Source organism: Panthera leo, chromosome F3 (assembly GCF_018350215.1).
Source record: "Panthera leo isolate Ple1 chromosome F3, P.leo_Ple1_pat1.1, whole genome shotgun sequence".
In the NCBI taxonomy this organism is placed as follows: domain Eukaryota; kingdom Metazoa; phylum Chordata; class Mammalia; order Carnivora; family Felidae; genus Panthera; species Panthera leo.
Genome location: NC_056696.1, coordinates 42,708,020 through 42,733,096, shown reverse-complemented (window position 1 = coordinate 42,733,096; position 25,077 = coordinate 42,708,020). Strand labels below are relative to the sequence as shown.

General features: G+C 51.8%; 2 protein-coding genes across 3 annotated transcripts; both read left to right on the top strand.

The window, feature by feature from the left end:
- The first annotated feature begins 3,011 nt into the window (after positions 1 to 3,011).
- Positions 3,012 to 18,042, top strand: GOLT1A (golgi transport 1A). 2 transcript variants are annotated; one of them, XM_042925447.1, is made up of 5 exons: positions 3,012 to 3,182; positions 13,615 to 13,706; positions 14,718 to 14,830; positions 17,023 to 17,086; positions 17,714 to 18,042. In XM_042925447.1, the coding sequence occupies exons 1-5, from the start codon at positions 3,158 to 3,160 to the stop codon at positions 17,750 to 17,752; spliced, it is 333 nt and encodes a 110-aa protein (XP_042781381.1). In that variant the 5' UTR covers positions 3,012 to 3,157; the 3' UTR covers positions 17,753 to 18,042. The 2 variants fall into 2 exon arrangements, with proteins under 2 accessions (XP_042781381.1, XP_042781380.1); XM_042925446.1 differs by having other exon boundaries at positions 14,652 to 14,830.
- Positions 18,043 to 18,924: 882 nt separating this feature from the next.
- On the top strand, positions 18,925 to 24,729 carry KISS1 (KiSS-1 metastasis suppressor). Its single transcript, XM_042925553.1, has 3 exons — positions 18,925 to 19,279; positions 22,312 to 22,415; positions 24,375 to 24,729. Exons 1-3 carry the CDS (start codon positions 18,963 to 18,965, stop codon positions 24,689 to 24,691), a joined length of 738 nt encoding a protein of 245 aa, XP_042781487.1. The 5' UTR covers positions 18,925 to 18,962; the 3' UTR covers positions 24,692 to 24,729.
- The last annotated feature ends 348 nt before the right edge of the window (positions 24,730 to 25,077 follow it).

The following is a 25,077-nucleotide window of genomic DNA, read 5'->3' as shown; positions in this document are numbered from 1 at the left end:
GCTACCTCCACTGCCTTCGACAAAGACATCACCAGGGCCCCTGCTGTCCAGCCCTTTGAGATGTCCCTCCGCTCCCCACCTCTATTCCTCCAGCTCCAGCCTTCCAGGGCCCACAACCTCCTCCCTGGGGGGTGCTCCTAAGAAGGGGCACCTGGGTGGCTCAGTCGGTTAAACGTCGGACTTCAGCTCATGTCTTGATCTTGCGGTCTGTGAATTCAAGCTCTGCATCGCGCTCTGTGCTGACAGCTCAGAGCCTGGAACCTGCTTCCGAGTCTGTGTCTCCCTCTCTCTCTGCCCCTCCCCCGCTCACACTCTGTCTCTCTCTCTCAACAATGAATACACGTTAAAAAAAAAATTCTTTTTAAAAGAAGGGGCTCCTCTCTGGGAGTGTGGGCTGTGGACCAGCCCGTCCAGGCCCAACACCTGTACCCAGCGCTGCCATCAGGGAACCAGGCCGGGAGGGCCCAGTTTGAGGACGGTCCCGTTCTTCCAAGCTCACAGGCGAGCCCCATGGTGGCGGGAAGGGGGCGGGGGGGGGGGGGGGGGGGGGGGGGGGAATATTCCTAACTGCTATTTTATACACCTGTGCGAGCAGTTAAGCACCACATTTGAGAGAAGTCTTTCAATAACAGCATTTAATAGTATACCAACACTAGTAATATTAATAACAAGAGCAATGGTCATAACTATACTGGAAGAGTAAGAACAATGGCTCATCAAGTGTTTACTGTGAACCGGTACCCGGTTCCGGTTCCGTGCACTCCCCACGCACTTACTCACCAGTCCGCGTTCTAACTCTAGGGGACAGGTGCAACTCTCACCCAAGACGCTGAGGCCCAGAAAGGGTAAATCAAGTGGCCAAGGTCTCACGAGGCTAGGAGGAAGCCCAGGAGGCACACTCTGACTTCAGAGCGGAAGCTCTTAACCTACCAGTGGTTTCCATGGGGGTGATCGCGCCCCCTAGTGGAAATTTTGGAAATTTGCGGGGAGCTTGTAGTGGCTGCAAGGTACCGGGCAGATCTCCAAAAACAGTTAACTGTCTTCTACCCTGCAGGACTTTAAAATGTACAACCGACCTAAACCCACTTCTAATATAAGTTGGTCATACGGCAATTCATAATAGTACGAAGTATAAGCTTCTAAGTTTTTTTTAAGTCAGTTTCATGAATAACTCGGTAAGTTACGAGATGGTCTTAATGGAGAAGAAACTTAAATGGAATAAAGACATGGTTTAAAAATTGAGTTAAACTACCGCATACATTGTCCCCACAATGCAGTGGAACATTCAAGTACTGTTTCCGTGGTTGAAGATGGTTCCAAGTAGCAAGCACAGACCGACTGCAAACATCTAACGGAGATCTGGGAGAACCAACCATTACAGCAAAGATACCTGAAATGCAGGAGATCTCATTAGATCGCCTTAATAAATGTTTTTAGAGATTATTTCATAGGATTGTCATTCTTTAGATTTTTTAAGTTTTTGCAGCCTCAGGATGGACACCTAAGTTGTACGGATTCGGTGTGGTAATGTTTGGGGATGCTGTTTTTTCTCTAGCTTTCCCCGCCCCTGTCCCGGGGGCCCACATGCAATTGTCCTCAGGCACTTGTATCCCCAAGTCCCTTTCCAATCTAGCCTCCATTCCCCATTGCCTATTGGAAATACATGACCTCCAAGGCCCAAATTCTAGACTGAATTCTCCCTCAACGTGCGACAGCATTTCAAGACAGAGATCTGTGTGTCTGTGACATGCCCGCGCTTACTTCGTTCCCGCCAGAGCACCGGGAGCTATTTTAACAATACACACAGAAGACCCGGTTCATTTGCATTCACATCGCGCCTCCTCATTGTCTCCACTCTGCCTTGCTATGTTATCCCTCTTTCAATTAAGGCTATTTCCCTCTTTCTCTTTTTATATGTAAGTACACTCCATTTGTTGTAATTTACCTAACGGGTTTTATTCTTTTGTTCATTTCCTACTACTCTCTCATTTTCTTGTGGGTGGAGAGGGTGTTTTTATTTTTATTTTGTTTTGTATATAATGACTCTCTGGTCTTCTATTTCTCTTAAATTTAAGTGTATTTATTATAAGTAGGTGCAAGCAATCTGCCTGTTTCACTTATGGCTTCATTAAATCTTGCCTGGACATTAATATATTGAGAGACCCCGTGCTTTACTATGATTTTTCCCTTTTTTACATAGTTTTATTTGTGTTTTTAAAAATGATGTGTGTAGATTGCTCATATCGTCTATGAACTTCATTTCAGGATAGAGGGGACATTACAAAGGGGATGCTGGCTCATGGGTTGAGAGCCACGGCTCTACGGTGGCAGAAAGGATGTTAAGAACTATCTGCCCCTCTTTTTACAGGCCCACAGAGGGAGGGAAGGATGACCCATGTCTACACAGCTGGTGGGTGGACTTTCAGAACTAGGCTTCTGAAATCGTCCAGCCCTACCCCAAGCCCAAATTCATCTTTCATCCTCCCTGGCTCAACCTCACTGTCCGACGCTGGACACCGCTGGAGAAAAGGAGGTCGAAGCCTTTTGTGTCTAACTCCTCTGGGGCGTTTTTGCCCTTGCTGTAACCCAACCCGGCTCGCCCAGAGACTGCCGGCAACAGGTTTTACCCAGTGGCTTGCCGCCCCCTAGCGTCTAGCATGGGTACTAGCGCCAAGCAAGCGGACTTCACAGGCACGATGAATTGAATACTTTTCCGAAGAGAAACGCGGATTCCAACTCTTGCCACACCCCCACCAAGCCAGGCAAGGAACCCGGGGAGCCCGAGATCCCAGTCCACTCTACAGTCTGAGTTCTGCGGAGGACTTGGAAGCAGTTACACTCAGCCTCAGGGCGCAGGAGTGGGGGGCGTTGGCGGGGCCAGGTGGGAGTTGCCTTCGCCAGGTGGGCGGAGCGTGTGCCCAGGGCTGGTGTCCTCTGGGAAGATCCAGGAGAAGGGAGCCTGCGACTTTAAGCAGCCGTTTGGGTGGGGATGGGGGAGAGGTGGGGTTTGGAGAGCGGAGGGAGTTAATGATTTACCAGAGGCCCGTTTCACAATTTCCCAAGGGTCAGCTTGCCTGGAGCACGCACAAGCGCGGTCCTCCCTGCTCCTCTCCCCTTGGCAGCTTCGACCCGGAAGGCCCCCCAGGCAGCCTGCGGCATGATCTCCATCACCGAATGGCAGAGTGAGTGGGGGGGCCGGTGCCGTGGAGGGGGCTGGGCTGGAAGGGAGGATCCAGCCTGGGGCGGAGGGAGACGCCGCCCCTCCCAGCCAGGATCTCTCTCTGGGCAGCAGGCAAGGCGACCTCTGGAGCCGGAGGCCGGCAGGTGCTGTGCTGGCATCCTCCGGGCAGCGGGGCCAGGACCGGGTGTGGCTCCTCTGCCTCCCCGTGGGGGGAGGGTTGCTCAGGACCCCCGCGTAGCCAGAGGTTGGTGCCTGGGGCGGGGGGGGGGGGGGGGGGGGGGGTTGGGAAGTTCACCTCCCCGTGCTGTTCCCTTTCCCATCATGGTTCTTAGACCCGGGATGCCGCCAAGGGGGACTCAGGAGGCCTCTGCCCATTCAGACATTTTCCCCACAAACTCTCAGCGTCTCCTGTGGTCTTGGCACGCTTCTTCTTCTTCTAAATTTCATGATTCTCTTTTTTTAATTTTTTGAAGTCAACTCTACCAAACGTGGGGCTCGAACTCATGACCCCGAGATCAAGAGTCGCCCGCTCCACAGACTGAGCCAGCCAGGCACTCCACCTTGGGTTTCTTCTTACCAAAAACTAAACTCCACGCCTGTCCCCAAATTACCATACCATCACTCCTAAATATGGTTGTTTTTAAGTTTATTTATTTCGAGACAGAGAGAGAGAATGAGTGGAGGAGGGGCAGGGAGAGAGGGGAACAGAGGATCCAAAACGGACTCTGTGCTGACAGCCCCACGCGAGGCTTGAACTCACAAATCACAAGATCACGACCTGAGCTGAAATCCCAAGCTTAACCGACTGAGCCACCCAGGTGCCCCACTCCTAAATATCCTTCTCTTCCTTTGCAGGGAGAGGGAAGGGAGATAGTCCACAGGTGTGGGAGGGGCAGGAAGAACTGTGATTTAAAGCCTCTGAGCCCAGGATCTCATCTGTGAACTGGAGATAATATTCATTCACTGAACAAATTCGTCCCCACTCTGTGCCAAGCATTGTGTTGGGCATAGAGTATATCATAGTATACTGAAATGGAACAGACCTTTTCCTGCTTGCAAGCTAGGGTGGGGAAACAGGGAATTAACAGATCAAGAAATAAGTATGTCGTATGTCAGATGGTGATGGGTCCTCTGGACAAAAATAAAATAGAGTAGGGAGGCTAGGGAGAGTGAGGTAGGAGGGGTTACTGCATTGTATAGCGTGGTTAGGGAAGGCTTCCTTTTATACAGAGAAGCAAGGAAGCAAAGCTATGCAATGATCTGGAGGGGAAATTTTTCCAGGAGAGGGAATAGCCCGTGCAAAGGCCCTGAGGCATTAGCATACTTAGTGTGTGGTGTGGCTGCAGCAAAGTGAGTAAAGGGGAGGGTGGGAGGAGTTTAGGTCTGGGAGGTCACCGAACAATGAGGCTGTGTAAGAAGTTTGGTTTTATCTCTACACGATGGGAAATGACTGGAGGGTTTTGTACAAAGGAGTGAGTGATACGATATAGGTACATTTTTATTTTTTTAAGTTTTTTTTTAAAGATTTACTTATTTTTGAGAAAGAGTGCCAGCTGGGAAGGGGCAGAGGGAGACGGAGACACAGAATCTGAAGCAGGCTCTAGGCTCTGAGTTGTCAGCACAGAGCCCAGCGCTATGCAGGGCTCAAACTCACAAACCGAGAGATCATGACCTGAGCCGAAGTCGGTCGCTCAACCGACTGAGCTACCCAGGTACCCCAATTTATGGACATTTTTATTGTTTAAAAAAAATTGTTTACAGTTATTTATTTTTGAGAGACAGTGAGACAGAGTGTGAGTGGGGGAGGGGCAGAGAGAGAAGGAGACACAGAATCCGAAGCAGGCTCCAGGCTCTGAACAAGCGTTCAGCATAGAGCCTGACGTAGGGCTCGAACCCACGAACCGTGAGATCATGACCTGAGCTGAAGTCGTTCAACCGACTGAGCCACCGAGGCACCCTTTAAAAAAAATTTTTTTTAATGTTTATTTATTTTTGAGAGAGAGACAGATAGAGTGTGAGCAGAGGAGGGGCAGAGAGAGAGGGAGACACAGAATCTGAAGCAGGCTCCAGGCTCCAAGCTGTCAGCACAGAGACGGACGCGGGGCTCAAACCCACTAACCGCGAGATCATGACCTGAGCCGAAGTTGGATGCTTAACCAGCTGAGCCACCCAGGCGCCCCAATTTGTGTAAATTTATCTTAATTTTATATTTTTAATTTACATCCAAATTAGCATACTGTGCAACAATGATTTCAGGAGTAGATTCCTTAGTGCCCCTTACCCATTTAGCCCATCGCCCCCCTACAAGCCCTTGTTTGTTCTCCATATTTAAGAGTCTCTTCTGTTTCGTACCCCTCCTTGTTTTTATATGATTTTTGCTTCCCTTCCCTTATGTTCATCTGTTTTGTCTCTTAAATTCCTCCTATGAGTGAAGTCGTGTGATATTTGTCTGCCTCTGACTAATTTTGCTTCGGGTAATACCCTCTAGTTCCAGCCACGTGGTTGCAAATGGCACGATTTCCTTCTTTTTTGATTGCCGAGTAATACTCCAGTGTATAATTTATGTACATTTTTAAAAGATCGCTCCGGGTGCCGGATTGCAAACAGACTGTGGAGGTGTGCGGTCAGCCACAGGGGGACAGTTCGGAGGTGAGAGATGGTGAAGCCATGAGGGTGGTGGCAGTGAAGTGGTGGAAAGTGGTCAAGGCTGGGTCAGCTTTGAGGAAACTGCTGGAAGGATTTGCTGGTGGGCTTGATGTGGGCATGAGAGAAAGAAGTCGAGAATCCCACCAGTATTTTCAGCCTGAGCGATTAGGTGGGTCGATTTGGGTTTTGGACATGTCGAGTTTGCTGTGTTAGTAGACATCCAGGTAAGCTGTCAAACAGGCAGTCAGGTATAGGAGTCTGGAGTTCAAGGTTGAGCGCCAAGTTAGAGACATTTGGGAGTTGCCAGCATATAGACGGTATTTAAGACCACAAGTGCATGAGGTCGCCTAGGGCACAGTTTCTCAGCTTCCCCACTACTGACATTTGGGGGCAGGACAATTCTTTGTCGTGCAGGTCTGTCCTTGCTGCTGGTATGTCCTCCTCCCATCTGTGACCCTGAAAAATGTGCGCAGGCATTGCCAAATGTCCCCTGGGGAACAAAATCACCCCTGCCCGTCCATCCCTTGAGTTGAGAACTGCTGACTTAGGGAATAAAAATAGAGAAGGGAGCTGACCCCTGAGTCTGGTGGCAAGCCAACATTTTATTAAACCAAAGTGTGGGAAGTCCGCAATGAGAGAGAGAGAGAGATGAGGGAACCAGATTTAGGTCAGGTAATGGTGAGTGGACCAGGTTTCCCTCCGGAACCTTAAGACTTAAAGGATGCGTATGCCTTAGGCAGATAATGTGGGAGGAAGCCTATATACAAAGGCCTTGAGGAAGGAAGGCTCAGAGACACAGTGATGAAAAGGGAAGGAGGGAAGGAGGGAAGGAAGGAAGGAAGGAAGGAAGGAAGGAAGGAAGGAAGAGAGGGAAGAAGGAAGGGAAAGAAGAAGAGACAAATGGAAGAAGGAGGGGTCAGGGAGGGAGGAAGGGAGGGGAGAAGGAAGAAAAGGAGGAAGAAAGGAAAGAAGGGAGGGGGGGGAGGAAGGAAGGAAGGGAAGAAGGAGGGGGGAGGGAGGAAGGGAAGAAGAGAAGAAGGAGGGGGGAGGGAGGAAAAGAAGAAAGAGGGAGGGAGGAAGGAAGGAAAGAAGAGAGGAAGGAAGGGAGGGAAGAAGGAGGGAGAGGAAGCAAGGAGGAAAGGTAATGTGATTAGAGTATGATAGGCAAGGGGGGTGGTGGCAGGAGGAAGATGAACAGGCAAGTGGAGACCGCACCATGCAGAGCCTGTAAGCCAAGGTGTGGCTCAGGGGACACTTGTAGCCTAAGCCCAGTGGGAAGCCACGAAGGGTCCCGAGCGGTGCACTAATATGATTGGGCTGTATGCTTTCTAAGGCCCCTGAGTGCTGTGTGGGGAAGGGCCGAGAAGCGGGGGACTGAAGTAGGGGACAAACTGGAGAGTGTTGTAGGAGTCCAGGAAAGAGATGATGGTGGCTTGGAATTTAGCGGTAAAGGTGGAGGGAAAGGCACCCCTTTCAAGATAGCTTAGGCAAGAAGAAGCAGTAAAACTTAGCTGTGGGCCGAACAGGAGGGATGGCGAGAGCAGTGAGGGAGTCTCGGCATGGCTCTCGGGCTTCTGCCTCAAGCTGCTGGCTGGGGCGGGGGGGGGGGGGGGGACATTTTTATTCATTTGGGGAAAACCAAGGAAGGAAGCCCTGTAGCTCCGCCTGGACCTGTGGAGTTCCAGAGGCCCTGGAGGGAGAGCGCCAAGCTGGGATGCCAAGCCGGCAGCTGGGTGTGAGTTTGGCAGCTCAAAGAGAGGCATGGGCCGGAAAGAGAAATATCGATGCTGTCAGCACACAAGTGATGTTTAAAGACGGGGGCATGCATGTGAAATAGAATGAAAAGCGAAGCGAGCTCGGGCTGAAGCCCCGAGCAACTGAAACCCCAAGAGGAAGAGAGAGAAGGAGGAGCTGGCAAAGGAGACTGGGACGGAGTGGTCGGAACAGCAGGATGAGAAGCGAGAACAGGTGTCACGGAAGCCAAGGGAGGGTGTTTTGAGAAGGGAGCGGCCAACCACTGACAGATGAGGGCCGACACCCACCTGGATGGATGGCTGTCGGATCTGGGAACAGGGACATCATGGATGGCCGGAGCAAGAGCCACTCCTGTGGAGGGGTCTGGGGGCAGAAGCGGACCGGACGGGGTGGTTAAAGGCACATCTTCTAGAGCCAGACGACTGGGGGCAGACGTTGGTTCTGCCCGCTACTGGCTGCGTACTGCTGGGCAAGTGACTCAGCCTCTCCGCGTTTCTATTCTGTTTGTGACGTGGGGCCAACAGCGCAGTGGGGTTTCCTATACAACCCACTTCATAGGCAGCGATGAAAATGAATGAATGAGTGAATGCGTGTGAATATATGTGAGTGAGTGAGTGAATATGGGTGAAGTGCTTAGACTGTGCCTGGCCCAGGGTGGTCATGAGTGTTAGCAGTTTTCACTAGGAATCGCTGTTGGTTAATTTTGAAAGTGAAGAAAGGCTCTTTCTCTTCTCGTTTCCCTCCTTCCTATTCCTAGTCCTGATTTAGTCTTAAAGCTGTCAGCTGGGAGGGAGAGGGTGCCACCAGGGCAGGGTGAGGAGGGCATCCTGGCAGGGTCGGGGTGGGGGGCTGGAGAGTAACTTTGTAGTGGGTGGGGGTGGGGGGGCCCGCTTGATTTAGGGGGACACCACCTAAATCAAGTGATTGAAGAAACATCAACTCTGGCTGGTCTCCAGCAGGGGGAGCGCTGCCCCATCTGTGTGGCTCATGGGGACGTTGGCTGCAGGTACTTCTGTCACTCCCGGTGACATGCCCCATCTCCCGCCCCCTCGGCCACCTCGCTTGCCTGTACCAGCTCTTGAGGAAAGACATGGAACAAGTTGGAAAAGTGATAACTCTCCAGGCCAGTAAATCATTGTTGCAGGAGCGGGGAGAACATAGTGTGAATTCAAGAAACTTATGCTGTGTCTGCAAAGTGAGTGAGAGGGTCTTCTTAAGTGTTTGCAGGATGGACATACGGATATTTTAACACAACAAAATGAAAACCCAGTAAGATATTCACACCATTTCTATACAAAAACATCTACTAAAGGAGATGGAAGGGAAGGGTGTATCATCAGAATTGGAATCAATGACGTTTTAATGGTAGGAGACAAGTGCCTATACGTCACCGAGGTTTGTCAGAGACGGAAGGAATCGGCCGCTAGTAGGAGATGCATTCTGGGCAGCTGGATGTGTCGAGAGAGAGGATGTCACCTTGGGTCCTCACAAAATCCAGCTCTGCCAAATGGGAGACCCAGTGAGACTGACAGTGAGTTAAATGAGGTTTTGGTCTCGTTTGTATTTTAAAGTAATCTCTGCCCCCAACGTGGGGCTCAAACTCACAACCCCGAGATCAAGAGTCACATGCTCTACTCACGGAGCCGGCCAGACATCCCTCCTCTTATCTCTATGTTTAATCATTCTTTTAAAGAAGTCCTTTGGCCTTATTTCTATACTGAACCTGACCCTACTCCTCTTAAGTTCACTATGGTAACAGATTATGAAAAATGACCTGATGATGATAGCGTTGTTTGATCTTCTTTCCCTTGTAAACAGAACGTAGCCAATAAGTCTAGTCTCAAAGACTTTGTTTTTGTTTTGTTTTTACAGTTCTGCCTCGAAACAACCAGACTCTTAACAACATTTTATAACAGACTTTTAACAACATTTTATAACTATCTCTAAAACTATGGCAGTAATGCAAATTTCATAGGTATTATAGGGACCCATTCTAAGATGTTAGTTAGCAAGTCCAGTAAAATTTTTCCCTTTAAAAATTACCTTTATGTTTCTTTAAAAAAAAAATTAAGGGACATCTGGGTGGCTCAGCCAGTTAAGCGTCCAGCTCTTGATTTCGGCTCAAGTCATGATTTCACGGTCTGTGGGTTCGAGCCCCACATCAGGTTCTGTGCTGACAGCACAGAGCCTGCTTGGAATATTCTCTCTCTCTCTCTCTCTCTCTCTCTCTCTCCCCCCCCCTCCCCACTTGCACATGTGCATGCCCTCTCTCTCTCAAAATAAATACACTTTTAAAAAATTAAGCCACCTTCAATTTCTAAAAAATTAAGCCATTTTTTAAAGTTTATTTTTTCAGTAACCTCTATACCCAACTTGGGGCTCAAACTCACGACCCCAGGATCAAGAGTTCTATGCCCTTCCCACCTGAGCCAGGCAGGTGCTCCTAAAAATGAAGCCATTTTAAATAAAGTTACACATGTTGTCGTTGAGAAAGACAGTCTTGCCATATCCCCATCTGCCACATAATTTACAATAAAAAGAAAAGAAGGCATTCTAAATATATGAAATAGATAAAGTATGTCGCAGAACTACAGTGCAAACTCGAAGTGTCACATCACCAGTAATTTTTTCAAAGGAAGCAACGCGGTTCCATTTATAATACCATCAAATAGAAGAAAATTACAAGGCGCCTAGGTGGCTCAGTCGGTTAAGCATCCAACTTCAGCAGGTCATGATCGCGTGGTTCATGGGTTCAAGACCCTTGTTGGGCTCTGTGCTTATGGCTCAGAGCCTGGAGCCTGGTTCAGATTCTGTGTCTCCCTCTCTCTCTGCCCCTTCCCTGCTCACATTATCTCTCTCCCCCTTTCCCTCCCGCCCTCCCTCTCTCCCTCCTTCCAAAATAAATAAACACTTAAGAATTTTTTTAAAAAAGAATAAATACTTAGGAACAAACTTAACCAAGGAGGCAAAAGTCTTACTGAAAAATACTGAGTGTTGCTGATGGAAGTTTGAAGGCACAAATAAATAGACATCTTCTGTTTATGGGTTGGAGGATTTAATATTGTTAAGATGTCAATACTGCCCAAAGCAGTCTACAGATTCAGTGTGATCTCTATCAAAATCCCAATGACGTTTTTTGTGGAAACAGAAAAATCCATCCTAAAATGCATATGGAACCTTCAGGGATCTCAAATAGCGAAAGCAATCTTTAAAAAGAACAGAATTGGAGGTCTCACACTTCCTGGTTTCAAAACTTTTAGAAAGCTACAGTGATCAGAACAGTGTGGGACTAGAATAGAAACGGACACATAAACCAAAGGGATAGAACAGAGAGCCCAGAAGTAAACCCAGGTACAGAGGTCAAGTGATTTTCAGCAAGGGTGACAAGACCATTCAGTGAGGAAATGACAGTCTTTTCAACAAACGATGTTGGGCAAACTGGACATCCATGTGCAAAAAGAATGAAGTTGAACCTGTACTTTATACCATATGCAAGAATTAACTCAAAGTTTATCTTAACTCAAAGTAAGGGCTAAAACTATAAAGCCCTTAAAGAAAACTTAGGAGAAATGCTTCACGACACTGAAATTGACAATGATTTCTTGGATATAATACCAAAAATATAGGCAACGAAGGAAAAAGTAGTTAAATTGGAGTGTATCAAGATCGAAAACTTCCCTGCATCAAAGGACACAATCAACAGAGTGATTTCTCCTATAGGAGAAATATTTGCAAACCATATGTCTGATGAGGGGTTAATATCCAGCATATATAAAGAACTCCTACAACTCAACAACAACAACAACAACAACAACTCCAACCTGTTAAAATGGGCAAAGGACCTGAATGGACATTTCTCTAAAGAAGATCTACAAACGGCCAACAAGCACATGAAAAGATGTTCAAGGGGCGCCTGGGCAGCTCGGTCAGTTAGGCGTCTGACTCTTGATTCCAGCTCAGGTCATGATCTCACGGTTGGTGAGTTTGAGCCCCGTGCTAGGCTCCATGCTGACAGCACGGAACCTGCTTGGGATTCTCTCTCCCTCTCACTCTACCCTGCTCCTGATCATTCTCTCTCTCTCTCTCTCTCTCTGCCTCTCAAAAATTAATTCGTTTAAAAAAGAAAAGATGTTCACGATCACCGATCGTCAGGAAAATGCCAACCAAACCACAACGAGATACCACCTCCCACTCATTAAGATGGATATTATCAAAAAGAAGACAAAACAAAACAAAACAGAAAATAACAAGTGTTGGTGAGGATGCATAGCAATTGGAACCCTTGGACCCTCGTACTGGGAATGTCAAATGCAGCTGCTGTGGAAAACAGTGTGGCACTCCCTCAAAACCTTACAAACAGAACTACCCTATCATCTAGCATCATCTATAAACCCACTGCTGGGTATATACCCCAGAAGAAATGGAGGCAGAGTCTCGAAGAGATCTTTGTTCACCCTTGGTCACACCACCATTATTCCCAGTAGCCAAAACGTGGAAACCACCCAAGTTCCACCCACAGATGAGTAGATAAACAACCTGTGTTACATCCGTACAATGAACTACCACTCAGCCTTAAACAAGAGGGACATTCCGACGAGGGCTGCAGCCTGAATGAACCTTGAGGCCATTATGCCAAGTGAAATAAGCCAGTCACGTGAAAACCCTGTATGACTTCCCATAGAGGCCACCTAGTTAGACTCCCAGAACTAGAAAATAGAGTGGAGGTTGCCGGGGGCTGAGAGGGACTGGAGAACGGGAGTTAGTGTTCAATGGGGACAGAGTTTCAGTTGTGACAGATGGAAAGCCCGGGAGGTGGCTGGCGGTGACCGTTGCAGAACACGGTGAAGGTACTTCACGCCCCTGGGCGTGTGCGTAGAAATGGCGAAGATGCTGAATTGTATGTGTATTTCATCACCATTGAAAACGACAGTTTAATTCCATTTAGAAATGAAGCCGCGCAGTGAATGGTCACTGGTGGACTCTCAGAGTGGCAGAGATAAGTAAAATGAACAATTCTGTGGGCTGGAGAGGGTTTCGGGAAAAGGGGAACTTCATATCCTGCTCTTGTGACAACTCCTCCTGAGGGGAGCGATCTGGAAGATATATCAAAATGTCAGAGATGTAGCCCCTTGACCAAACAAGGGGCGCCTTAATATCCTGCCCTTCTGTGCTGTGCTCACTGGCCCTCAGCAAACGCCTGCAGCTTCAAAGGTTGCCCTGGGACACGAAGCAAAAACACACACTGCAAACCGGGGTGGGGTGCTGGCGGTGTGGGTCCAGAACCTGGCACAGAACTGCCCAGTCGCGGGACTGACGCTAGAGGAAGCTGAGGGGCGTGTGGTGGGCCACCCAAGGTGCTGTGGCAGGAGGGAGGGTGCAGAGTGGGGCAGCAGGTGTTGGCCAGGTTGCAGACTCCCAGGTGAGCACTGAGCACATTCTTCTATTTTTCCAATTAAGTATGAGAGGTCGCCACCTGAAAGCTGCGGATGGGGCAGTTAGAGGAGGAAGCGGACAGTGTGAAGAATAATCCAGGAGGGCAGGCCTCTTGAGAAATCGAGCAGGACAGCCGGGCGGTTCTAAGCTTTTTGGGGCTGGTGGTGGTGAGTGGTCAGTGGTGCCCTTCTGCCTGGGTGTGCATTGGGCATCAGCAGCTCCCGGCTGCAGGAGGACAGGACCGGAGGGACCCAACCAACCCTGACCATCGTGTAGACAATGTAGCATTTGTAAACAAGGGGAAGCTGAAAATACAAAAGGCAGCGAGGGTAACAGTAGCCGCCTCACAGACCCACGGTGAGGACAGAATGCCACAGTGCACGGAATGGATCAGGAGTGTGCAGGGGCAAAACATAAACCTGTGCCTGCCCTTCCTTTCCCTTCCCGTCCCATCATTCCCTGTGAGCACGGAAGCTGAGATTCCTGGGTGGAAATGGAGCTGCCCCATCCCCCACCATCCAGTAGCAGTGGGGGAGACTTCCAGCATCCCAACCTGCTCCCCAGAGCCCATCCCACCCCATCCTCCTTGCCCATTGCAGAAATTGGTGTGGGCACCACCGGCTTCGGAATCTTCTTCATCCTCTTTGGAATACTCCTGTACTTTGATTCGGTGCTCCTGGCCTTCGGAAACGTGAGTCCCCAAGCCTGCATACCCTCCGCCACCAACCTACCTGAGGTCTCAATTGCCAGGAAGATGGGCCCCAAGTTCATTCAGATTGTGCCCATCCAGGGGTCTGCACCATCAAGCCTGGGATGGTGAGGGTGGCCGGGGGTGGGCAGCGAGGCCTGCTGGGCACAGAGAATCTGAGGATGTGGATTCTCATGCCAAAGCTCTGGGTGAGGCCCTGCAGGTACCAAGATGAATGGGCTGCTGTCCCTGCCAGTGGAACGCCCCTGTCTAGGGATAGGGACATAACGTGAATGTCCGTGACTGGGAAGGAAGGCAGGGGCAGCCATAAAGTCGCAATAAGATAAGTACACTTAATCTAGAACAAGATGTCTGGAGGAAGAAAGCATATCCAGCTGGAGAGGGACGAAAAGGAATTTGGAAAGGCAATGGGTGTGGAGGCAGAAGGAACAGCAAGAGAAAAGGTATGAGGAAGGGGAGGAAAGGCATGGAACATGCTGGAAGAAAGCCAGAGAGTTAAATCTGATGGACACCTGGGCACTCCTAAGGGACCATTAGGAGCCAAGCTGAAGATAGTGACGGGGCCAGACAGTGGAGCCCTGATGGCTGGCTATGGCTGGGTATGGCTGCCTCAGTGTTCACCTCCGTAAAATGGAGAGACTCTGTCTATGCCGTCTTCCCCGGGAAGTGTTGGTGCGACAAGAAATAAAGTCATATATGAAAAAGTGATTGGGAGCCAAGAAGTTGGGTTGAATTGGGTGAACGGATGGAGACCTTCAAAGTCCTCCTTGTCCATCCTCCTGTCTCGGGGCGGTTCTGCTCCTAACAGAACTCTTCCTGAAGAGGCAGCAAGTCCTGCCCCAGGCCTGGCCCCCGACTCCCCGTTGGTGGGGGGCGGGGGGTGTTGGTGTGTTGGCTCTCATGCTTCTCTCCCTCCCTCCCCCGCAGCTGCTATTCCTGACTGGCCTCTTGCTCATCATCGGCCTGAGGAAGACCTTTTCCTTCTTCTTCCAGAGGCACAAGCTCAAAGGGACCAGCTTCTTCCTGGGGGGTGTGGTCATTGTGCTCCTGCGCTGGCCCCTTCTGGGCATGTTCCTGGAAACCTATGGATTCCTTAGCCTCTTCAAGTGAGTGCGGGTCTCCTTCCCCTGGATGAGCCCACCAGGGCCGCTGAGCAGCTGAGATCACCCTGCCAGGTTTGGCCAGCACGACCGACAGGGTATGCAGACACAGGGATGCTATCCCGCGGATGGGAGCCACAGAAGGACTGAAAAGGCAGATGGGCATCAGGCAGGCACTTGGAAGTTCCCTCCAAATGTAGGACGAAGGACAAATTGGAGGGATTGGCCCATCCACCTGCAAACATTGAGCACCTGCTGTGTGCCCGGCCCTAGGCCTGCCCTTAAGGAGGAGACACAGGGCCTGCCTTCAACTTGAAGAATCCAGCAGGGAGGAGGGGCAGTGAACTAGCATTTGCCTGGCCCTTCATATGCCCCTAGCACATTCACAGTCGTCACCTCACTTTATCGTCTTTACAACCCACTGCAGGATTGCTCTCTGCAGATGAGGAAACCAGATCTGAGAGGCTGCCCCCCCCTTCCCCCACCCGCCGGAGGTCTCACACAAAGTATGCAGAGGATCTGGACTTGATCCAGGCATCCCTGGCTGCTGGCCTCATGTCCTTCGGCCTGTCCAGTGTCAGCCTGGCCTGCTGAAAGGTGGGGTGGAAGTCAGCGAAGATGTGTGGCCACTGCCAAGGCCAGGGAGGTGTGCAGGGCAGGGAGGGCCTGTCCTGAGACAGGCCGTGGGGACAGGCAAGCTTTAAGAGGAGACTGGGGGGTGCTTAAGGAGAAGAAAGGAAAGGATGTCGGGAAGGTGGGGCTAGAGAGGGAGGATGCCTATTGTCTCTGGGACACTGGAGGACAGTGGTGGGATGGAAAAGACGGGCTGAAAGAAGCATGGCTTATGCACTCACCGGAAGGAGCCGGGGCCAGGACCCCGACTTCTCATAAAGCCCTCCGTTTGCCCAGTGCGGCCTTGAAAACACTTTGATTAGCCTGAATGGCCCAGACCTCCTAGACGTATAATGTGGCTTCGAGAAACTAAATTTTCTCACACGCGCTCTGCCACCCACTTGTTTAACATCCAGACATGTCACTATTCAAACAGCCACTTATTCAAATAGTCAAAAACACAAAAAGTACCTACTGCGTGCCAAATACAGAGCTAGGTGGAGGGATGTGGCACTCAACAGGGAGAAACTTCCCGAGGACCTCGCAACCTAGTCGAGAAGAAAAATTCTGACGACAGTGACCATTTATTGAGGGATTAGAAGGGTGAGCGGGGCCACTGCAGATTCAGTAGCTCCAACCAAACGTAAACCTTGACAAAGACCCCTTGCAACAGCATTGGGGGGGGCGAGAAAACCAAAATCAGAGCTCTAAGGGACGTCAGAGTTATCGGTGAGCCGCGGGGAAATGAGGCCCCGGGAGAGGAAATAGCTCAGCCAGCATTCAAATGTCTAACCCCCTCGCCTCTCCACACACACAGGGCTCCCCCCCACGCCAACCTCAGTGTTTCCAAGCCCTTTGAACGATGGTGCACATGTGCCCAGCCAGACCTTGCCAGGGTGTGTTTGACAAGAGTGGGGAAGCCAAGGGCAAAGGGTGGCTCCACGCGTGGGCACCACGCCGAGGCACCAGGGAAAACACCCATGAGCACGGCCGCCAGCAGCTACCCATGCGGGGGCCCAGGAAATCTGAAGCAGGCAGCACCCACCCAGTCCAGGGAGGAGAAGACAGTAACAATGATACAAACGCTTCTTTTCTTAAAAAAATTTTTTAATGGGAGGGAGAGAATCCCAAGCAGGCTTCGCGCTTTCTCAGCGCAGAGCCCGACACGGGGCTCAAACTCACCGACCGTGAGATCGCGACCCATACCGGACGCTTAAACAACCGAGCCGCCCAGGTGCCCCCAAACAACCACTTCTTGAACATTTCTTTGCGGAAGGCCCTATGGTGTAGATACTATTATTAACCTCATTTACAGCTGGGAACTGAGATTCAGAGAAGTTGAGGAATTTGCCCCAAGTTTATACAGCACGAGCAAGTGGCAGAGCCCAGATTTGAACCCAAGAAGCCTGACCCCAGCCCCTTTATTCTTAACCACTTCACATGGTTGCCTCCCCAAACCCAGGGAGTGCAGAACCAAGCCTGCCCCCAGTGCCCAAGGGCCCGCTTTCTGGGGAACCAAAGCTGGAGCCTTTGGGTGGATCTCGCCCCAGGCCATCGCTGACCCCTCCCCCCACCTCTGCTCCTAGGGGCTTTTTTCCTGTCGTCTTTGGCTTCCTGGGCAATGCCTCTGACATCCCCTTCCTGAGTGCGGTAAGTAGATTATGCATGTGGCTTGGTGATGATGCCTTGGGGTGAGGGGCCCTGGTGAGACTGCTGCCCCAGTGCAATGGAGCCTTCCCGTCTCCCCTCAAGCCCCTTTCCCCTCAACTCCTCTCCCCGTCCCCACACCTTCTCCATTTGACAAGAGCAGATGAGGAGAGGGCACCCGGGAGCATTGTGCCTAAGGCGTAGGTATTGAGGCAAGTGGCTATTCATAGCTCCTTATTAGAGCCAAAGAAACAGATTCAGAGAGTCTAGGTGACCCAGCCAGAAAGTGCCAGAGATTTCTGGGGAGCTGGCTGAGTCTGGGCCCCAGGCATGGAGAGGATGTGTGACAGCCAGTGACAACAGAAGCTGGTGGCTGATCCTGTCCTCTCCTGGAGGCACGCAGGGGGCAGCGGTCCCCAGCCCCTGCCCCTCCCTTTCTCTAAAGCATATTTTCTGACAGAACAGGAGCTGAGAAGCTTAGGGAGGCCCTACAGCCAGCTGGCTCATCCCCGTGACCCCCTCTCCCGATCTGTACTCAAGGCCCAGCTCTCAAGGCCCGCTCCACAATAACCTAGATATGGAGTGTGCTGCTCACTCTTTGTCTGAAGTAATGATTCTTGGCTCCCACAGCTGTTCCGGAGGCTTCAAGGCACCAGCTCAATGGTCTGAACAGCAGAGACGAGCTCCTTGAACTTGGATCATTGGTTGAGGGGGCTGGAAAGGAAGTGGGGGCTGCCTCCACCCTGCAGTGACTCATCTCCCCATCATCCCCAGCCCTCTCCAAGTCCAGAAGGAAGAACAGAGTTGAATGACTGACCTCAGATTCCAAGTCAACTCAAAAGGCTGTTGACATGGCTGCGGACAGAGATCCGGGGCCCCACCGCGGTCAGACTGGGGCTGGTATTACATCCTGCCCTGTATTTATGGGAGGAGAGCGAAGATTAAATCCCCAGGCTGTGAGTGTGTCTGAGACTCAGAGTCACTGTCTCTAGCCTGTCAAGTCCAGTCCCTGACTCAGGGCAGGCCGACACATACAGCATTCCACTGAGCGAGGGGCAGGCCTGCTCTCGTAGCCTATCATTTTTATCCTTGTGGTTAATGGCCCTAATGAGTGAGATAATATGTCTGTAAACCCCTGTTAGCAGTAGGCATTAGACCAGTGATGGGTATCAGCCTGAGTGCTGGTGGGAAATGCTACTCAACCATTAATTAGGCGGCTGCCTGCATGGCACACCCTCCAGGTAACACTTGGGCTCAGAGAGCTTCTCGTCTGAGGGCAGAGACATAGCCCCTGCCTTCAGAGAGCCCAAGCCTGATAGAAGGGATGTTCTCTGTCCTGGGGAGCCCCTCGGCCAAGGGTAAAGAGCGTTCTTGCAGGCCCAGGATGGAGACCAGAGTCCCTTGCAATGCATACACTAGTAAATACATAGATGCATTTACATACATAGATGTAGATGTAAATGCATCTACATAGATGTAAATGCATACATCTAGTAAATATCCATGAGGGCCCCCTGTGTCTACACCGAGCACTGGAGTAGATGCTCAGGGTGCAAAGGGGAGCCCTGTCGCTGCCTCCAAACACGGCGATTACAAAGCCATGGGATGGCGAGGTGTGGAGGGGAGCCCACGAGCAGCATCTTCAGATGCTGTACCTGCAAATCACCCGTCTGGATTCCCTTGGCACTTCCCAGGTATGCTCACCTTCTAGAGTTTCTCTCTTCCGCCCCCTTTCTCCTGCTCCTTCACACTGGGTGTGCTTGTACTTCCTGTCTAGAGGGCAGGGTCTCCCCCTCCCCCTCACATAGTCCATTTCCATGTCATTTGGGGCATAATGGGTCTCCAGCTGAGTGGGTCTGGGGTGTAGGGGGTGAGGAGGATGGAAGGAAGAGTGGGAATCAGAAAGCCAGCCTTGGAGGGCTTCTGGAGGGGGACAAAGAGGCTGCTTTCAGTGCTGAGAGCCAGGCAGTGGGAGACAGCAAACGCTGTACTCTCTGAGGGGTCTGAGGGCGGGGAGGAGGCAGAGGTGGGCCTATGCCTGGAGACGAGACGTCACCCCAGGCTTTATAAAAGGGACGCGATCAGGGCACTGATGAGGGTGAGCCCTGGAGCCCAGCTCCCCTCTCTGTGCGTGTTCATCAACCCAAGAAGCATCTGGAGACCCACGGAGCTGCCACCCGGCCGGACAGAGCCAAGGTAGGTGCCCGGGGGCATCCACACGTGGAGAGGGGTCTGCCCAGCCCCAGGGAGGCTCCAGAGGTGGGAGCAGGAATTTAGTTCCAAGAACGACAGTTGTAGCCCAGACAGGCAAAGGGGATGCTGATCTTTCCTGATTATCAGGTTGGCCAGATTATTCTGGGATTAGTCAGTGAATACCCTGACTCAAATTTATGAAACCAGGACCTTGGGGATCCCTTACAGTGGAAGGAATAGGAACAGTGAGTGAGTTCTGGCTGGGATGAGAGGCCACGGGAGCTTTTGGAGGGAGCTAGGGAAGCCCTCAGGGCTCATGGGCTCCACAGGTCTCCTCCAAGCAGCTCTCCCAACTTCCGGGTGGCAAGTACAAGCCTAACCCAAGAGCCCCTTTGCACCCTGCTAGCCACCTGCACCAAGAACCGGGGGTCACCCCAGGAAGGAAGCCACCTCACTTCAAAAGCTTTCCCACCACACCTGGAATCTTTTACTGATTAGGTACATAGCCTGTGGTGGGGGCACAGAAATTGCCTACAGCAGGTCAACCTCTCCAGGCCCTGTGAAAGCTGATGGTTCTTTTCCAAACAATTCAACTCTACTATGTTCAATGCCCCTGTGCTGCCTGGGGGGGGGGGGGGGGGGGGGGGGGGGGGGAGGGGAACGTGCTCAATACCCCTGTGCTGGGGGGGGGGGGGGGGTACGTGGGCATGCTCACCTGCCACGGTGGTATCTATAATGGGGAGGAGGCGCTACGGGGTGCCAGGAGCTTGGAAGAAGGTACACTAGCCTTCTAACCACACGCCTGCCCACCCCTCACCTTCCCCACTCACCACACTGCCTGCGCATAGCAGCCGGAATGCTTCATCTGAAATGCAACACACACGCATTCCCCCCTCGGGCTCAGCCTACACTGGGATGAAGGCCCCCGCCCCGTGCCCCTTCTCCAGCCTCACCACAGACAGTCTGTCTCTCCAGGGAAGCTCTGTGGAGGACCTGTGGTCCCCTCCACGCCCGGCCCCTGCTGGCCAGCTCCAGCGCCCCCTGATGGAAATGCCTTCCTTAATCCTGTATTCACGCAGCTGACCAGCGCTCAGAAACAGCCGTGGCGCCACCCCCTGTGGCAAACCCGCCTGCCCCCCATCCAGGATAAGCCCCCACAGCTCCCTGGGTACCCACATGCCGCCAGCCTGTCATTTCTGGTGTTATTTTGAAGTGGTCAGCTAAGACGACTCAACTTCTTGAGCTAGGTTCTTGGGGGAGGAGCTGGGAACAAGCACCCTGTGTCTTAGCACACCTGTGCACTCCTAGCACCTAGCACAGCACCTAGTTCAGGAATGATCTCTGAACTAACCTGGGCTGTGTGCATCCATGGTCTGAAGCCACAAAAGAAATGGTTGACACTGCTCTAATGAACTGATCCTGCCTCTCCTCCATACCCACCCAGGGTTTAAAGCAGGTGCAGAAAACTTGTCTGGATTTCACAGTGTCACAGCATCAAAGTCTGCAAGGAAAAGCGACTATCTGAGGGGACAGTTGGTGTCCAGTCTGATGCAATGCTCTTACTTCACAGAGAGGCAAAATGGTCCTGAAATGGGGGTGACTTACATCCCACAGGGAGGGGGGCAGAGCTGGAGCCAGGTTTGAATGTGTTTTCTTTTAATGTTTATTTATTTTTGAAAGAGACAGAGCATGAGCAGGGAAGGGGCAGAGAGACGGGGAGACACAGAATCAGAAGCAGGCTCCAGGCTCTGAGCTGTCAGCACAGAGCCCGACACAGGGCTCAAATTCATGAACTGCGAGATCATGACCTGAGCCGAAATTGGACACTCAACTGAGCCACCCAGGCACCTCAGGTTTGAGTGTTCTTGATCCCCTTTCAGGAGTCTTCCTATCTGCCCCGTGTCCAGATCCTGGAGGCTGCAGGGTGGGGGATGGGGGTGGGGGCAAGAACAAAGGGGTAGACGATGCTAAGCAACCATTCTTTAGCAGCTGATGGGCGCCAGTGATAGCCCTGCCCCTCCCACTTGCCCCCTTGAACCACAGCGGCTCCAGTGGACACCTTTTTTGTCCATCCCTTTGACCTGCCTCCCCATTAGTTTGTCTTTAATCATGCTTGTTGGACAATACCAAAGTGCTGATGACTTTTTTTTTTTTTAATGAGTATTTATTTTGAGAAAGAAAGCACAAGCAGGGGAGGGGCAGAGAGATAGGGAGACAGAATCCCAAGCAGGCTCCAAGCTGCATCAATGCAGGGCTCAATCTCACAAACCATAAGATCATGACTTGAGCTGAAACCAAGAGTTGGATGTTTAATCAACTGAGCCACCCAGGCGCCCCTCCCCCCCCCATGACTTTTTCAAACAGAAATTCAACTTGGGGGCTGCAAGAGCTGGGGTGGGGGTGGGAGGCTGAGAGGGTAAAGGCAAAGGGGGTGAAGTGTGGGTCAGGGTACGCAGCCCCCACCCCAGCAGCCGAAACCACGAGGTCAATTGAGTGCATATCCTCTTGGAGCCCACAAAGACTAGAAAAAGGTGGCACTGACCTGATACATCAGGGAAAGTTTTTTCTCTTCCCTGTATTACAGGCAATAAGACAATTTAATGACAGTCCTCAGGTCCGCGAAGGGTTATGAGAGATAATGAGATGATTGCCTCTTTCTTACGTTTCTTCTTGGAAAAGGAAAAGAAGAAAGTCTCTGCTGCAGCAGGAGGGAACTGGGCCAGGTTCGGGAAGTTGCAGTCTAACGGGAGAGTTGGGCCCAGGAAGTGGAGGGTTTCTGCAGAACCCGGCGGGGAGCTCCCAGGCTCCAGAGGATGTCTGGACCTCAGTGCCCTCCACTCAGTGAAACTCCTTGCCCTGCTTCGCTTCACCCCTCCCTCCTGGGTGCCACACACGCCCCCCCCCCCCCCCCCAGCCTCCAGGGCTTTCCTCTTCACACTGGGCAGCACCCTGCCCATGCCCTGCGCCTGACTTAGTCTCCCCTCCTTCCTTCTATCTCAGCCTCAGGGCGCTGCCAGGTCCTGTCTTCTCACCAGGATGAACTCGCTGGTTTCTTGGCAGCTGATGCTTTTCCTCTGTGCCACCTCCTTCAGGGAGACATTTGAAAAGGTGGCACCCATGGAGAATCCTCTATCTACAGGTATGCGTGGTCTGGGAAGAAGGGCGGGGCAGGGCGGGGACAGGGGTGCACATGAGTTGTCGTAAAGTAAGAGTTACCATGGTTCTCAGATTAAGGCTAGTCTATCAATGTGACTTAAACGCTGCCTCTAATGAGAATCTAAGACTAGCACATGCCATTCATTTAGGGGCCGCATCAATCTTGCAAGCAAGGGATGTCTTACTGCTGTTACGGGCATCTGAAGGCTGACCCGGGTCAACCACTGAGCTCCTCTCTGCTCGATGCCAACCACCTGTCTGAGCAGATCCATTGGGAAGGAATGTACTATGCAAGCTTTTCTGATCAGTGATCTCAGACCCTGTATGGGGAATTTGGGGGGGGAAAAAAAGACCTAAGCAAAAGGACAGATCGTTAATATCTGTCAACCTTATGAGTTCACTGTGCAACTGATTAGCTGGAGAAACGGAGGCCCAAAGAGGCAAAGAAACCCCCGGAAGTCAATCAAATGCTGCAACAGCCCTGCAGGTGCAGGAACTGCCAAGAGCGGGCCTCTGAGCGGCACGAGCTAGTCCCTGGAACAGGAGTAGTGGGTTTAACGCTGCTTGGTGGTCAGTTTCCTGGGCACATGAGATGCGGCTTGGCCTCTCCGGCCTGTGGTAGTTCGCTAGCCATGGAACTTGGAGCATCCCCTGTACACGTGTGATACCACTGCGCCCATAAGATATCCCAGAGCAAAGAGAAGATGGCCCGGGTGCCCTTGGCCAACCGTGTCTTCTCTCCTGGGATCCACGTGTTCTTTCTGGGTGAGGGAGGCTCCCCCAGAGAATAACCTCACTGCTTCCCCCCCAGGGACGTTGACCTGTTGACTCTTTTTGGCAAGTGGCTCTAAGTGAGGCCACACACAGTAGCCTGAGCAGTAATCCTACTGCAGGGATGATGGGTGTCACTGGGAAGAAAGCCATCATCCCTCCCTGCCTCAGCCAGGCCCTAAGCAAGGCGGGAGGGGCCTTCTAGGAAGATTAGCATTAACTCTGAACCACGCCCACACTCCTCTCCTCCCAAGTATGCCAAGGCATTGAGGAGCAGGGCTCAAAGCCAACTACCCCCCCCTCAACACACCCACTCACACACCAGGCCTCATTTCCACTAATCTCGTGCCACAATTGGCTGGGGTTCCTGTCTACTCAGAGCTAGTTGCACTATTTTACTGCCAAAAATTACAGTGAATTTAACAAGCCTTGCATGTGAAGTGCCTTCCTAATTAGCCTTGTTAGCCCTCAGTGTGAAGGGAAGAGATTATATCTGGGGAGGCAGGGGTGAGCAGGTGAAGGTGACCCAGATAATTTCTCATTCTTCACTGAGCCCTTATGCAGCTTATTAGGGGGTCACACTAACTGGGGGAGAGGTGTGGGGCACAGTGGTCTTAGCTCTACCCGTGTTTTTGTTAACTACAGACTTTTCATTTGCTCTTATATATTTAACAAGCATTTGAAGCCCTACTACGTGCAGGCGCAGATCGCTGTTTCAAGCACACAGAGAGACAACTGAACGAACACGGCTCCCACCCGCCCCAAGGAGCTCAGTCCAGTGGGGGAGCCTGAGACAGAGACAGGACAGAGGGCCAGGCAGTGAGCCAAGAAATGCCCAACTTGAGTGTCCAACAAATACTGCAGGCTTATTTCCAAGCTCTACCCTGTTTGCTTCCGAAAAGGAAGTGATTTAATACAAAAGACATTTAAGATCATTCTGGCAACCATTTGAAACCAAAGCTATGTTGAAAGAGGAGCCAGTGACCTAACCCCCGGGGGGGGGGGGGGAGGCGGCTAAGATGGTCTGCATTGGGCTCTGGGCTTCCTAGAGGTCCAGGAACGAAAGGGACCAGGAACTACGAGAGGGAAGCACAGGCTAGGGGTGGGAGCAGGTGGTCCAAAGCCTTCTCTCCTGGCCTCACCTCAACCTCTCCCTGTGGTTCTGCCCTAGGCCAGCGGCTCGGATCCCAGGCCCTCCTGGCCCCGTGGGAGCAGAGCCCGCGATGCGCGGAGAGAAAGCCCGCCGGGGCCCAGCCCAACGCGCGGGGGGCCTCGCTGTGCCCTCCTCCCGAGAGTGCCTCGGGGCCCCAGCGGCCAGGCCTGTGCGCCCCCCGCAGCCGCCTGATCCCCGCCCCGCGGGGCACGGTGCTGGTTCAGCGGGAGAAGGACCTGTCCGCCTACAACTGGAACTCCTTCGGCCTGCGCTACGGGAAGCGGCAGACCGCGCCTCCCGGAAGCGTCCGCGGGGGGGGCGCTGCGCTTGGCTGAGCGCCAGGTGCGGGATGGGGGCGGGGGCATGAATTTCAAATCCCAGACTAGGCATCTGAGCTGGGGGTGGGGGGTAGGGCAGTGGGAGGGGGACTGGAGCTTCTGTCCTGAAACAGTAAAGGAAATGCTGCCCAAACATCCTGAGTGTGATTTGTGGCTGATTTTTGCAAGCAGCGCCGATTAGATAGTTTTCCCTCGCTCCTCAATTGGATTTTTACTGGTTTTAAGATGACTTTAGTCTTATCAAGCTCAGTGCTTTTCAAACTAGAGATATGAAGAACCAAATTGTTTTTCCCCAGTCTGGGGCAGATCACTACTTAAAACACACACACACACACACACACACACACACACACACACGATGAATCGCTGAAAATTTTTAAAAT

What these genes read in the sequence shown, in the direction of transcription:
- GOLT1A (XM_042925446.1), top strand. Translation starts at nt 3,158, where the DNA reads ATGATCTCCATCACCGAATGGCAGA. An exon ending in TGCTCCTGGCCTTCGGAAAC is followed by an intron (nt 13,707 to 14,651) that starts GTGAGTCCCCAA and finishes CCTCCCCCGCAG; the next exon opens with CTGCTATTCCTGACTGGCCT. An exon ending in GGATTCCTTAGCCTCTTCAA is followed by an intron (nt 14,831 to 17,022) that starts GTGAGTGCGGGT and finishes CTCTGCTCCTAG; the next exon opens with GGGCTTTTTTCCTGTCGTCT.
- KISS1 (XM_042925553.1), top strand. Translation starts at nt 18,963, where the DNA reads ATGGAAGGAAGAGTGGGAATCAGAAAGCCAGCCTTGGAGGGCTTCTGG. An exon ending in CCCGGCCGGACAGAGCCAAG is followed by an intron (nt 19,280 to 22,311) that starts GTAGGTGCCCGG and finishes TCTTCTCACCAG; the next exon opens with GATGAACTCGCTGGTTTCTT. An exon ending in GGAGAATCCTCTATCTACAG is followed by an intron (nt 22,416 to 24,374) that starts GTATGCGTGGTC and finishes GTTCTGCCCTAG; the next exon opens with GCCAGCGGCTCGGATCCCAG.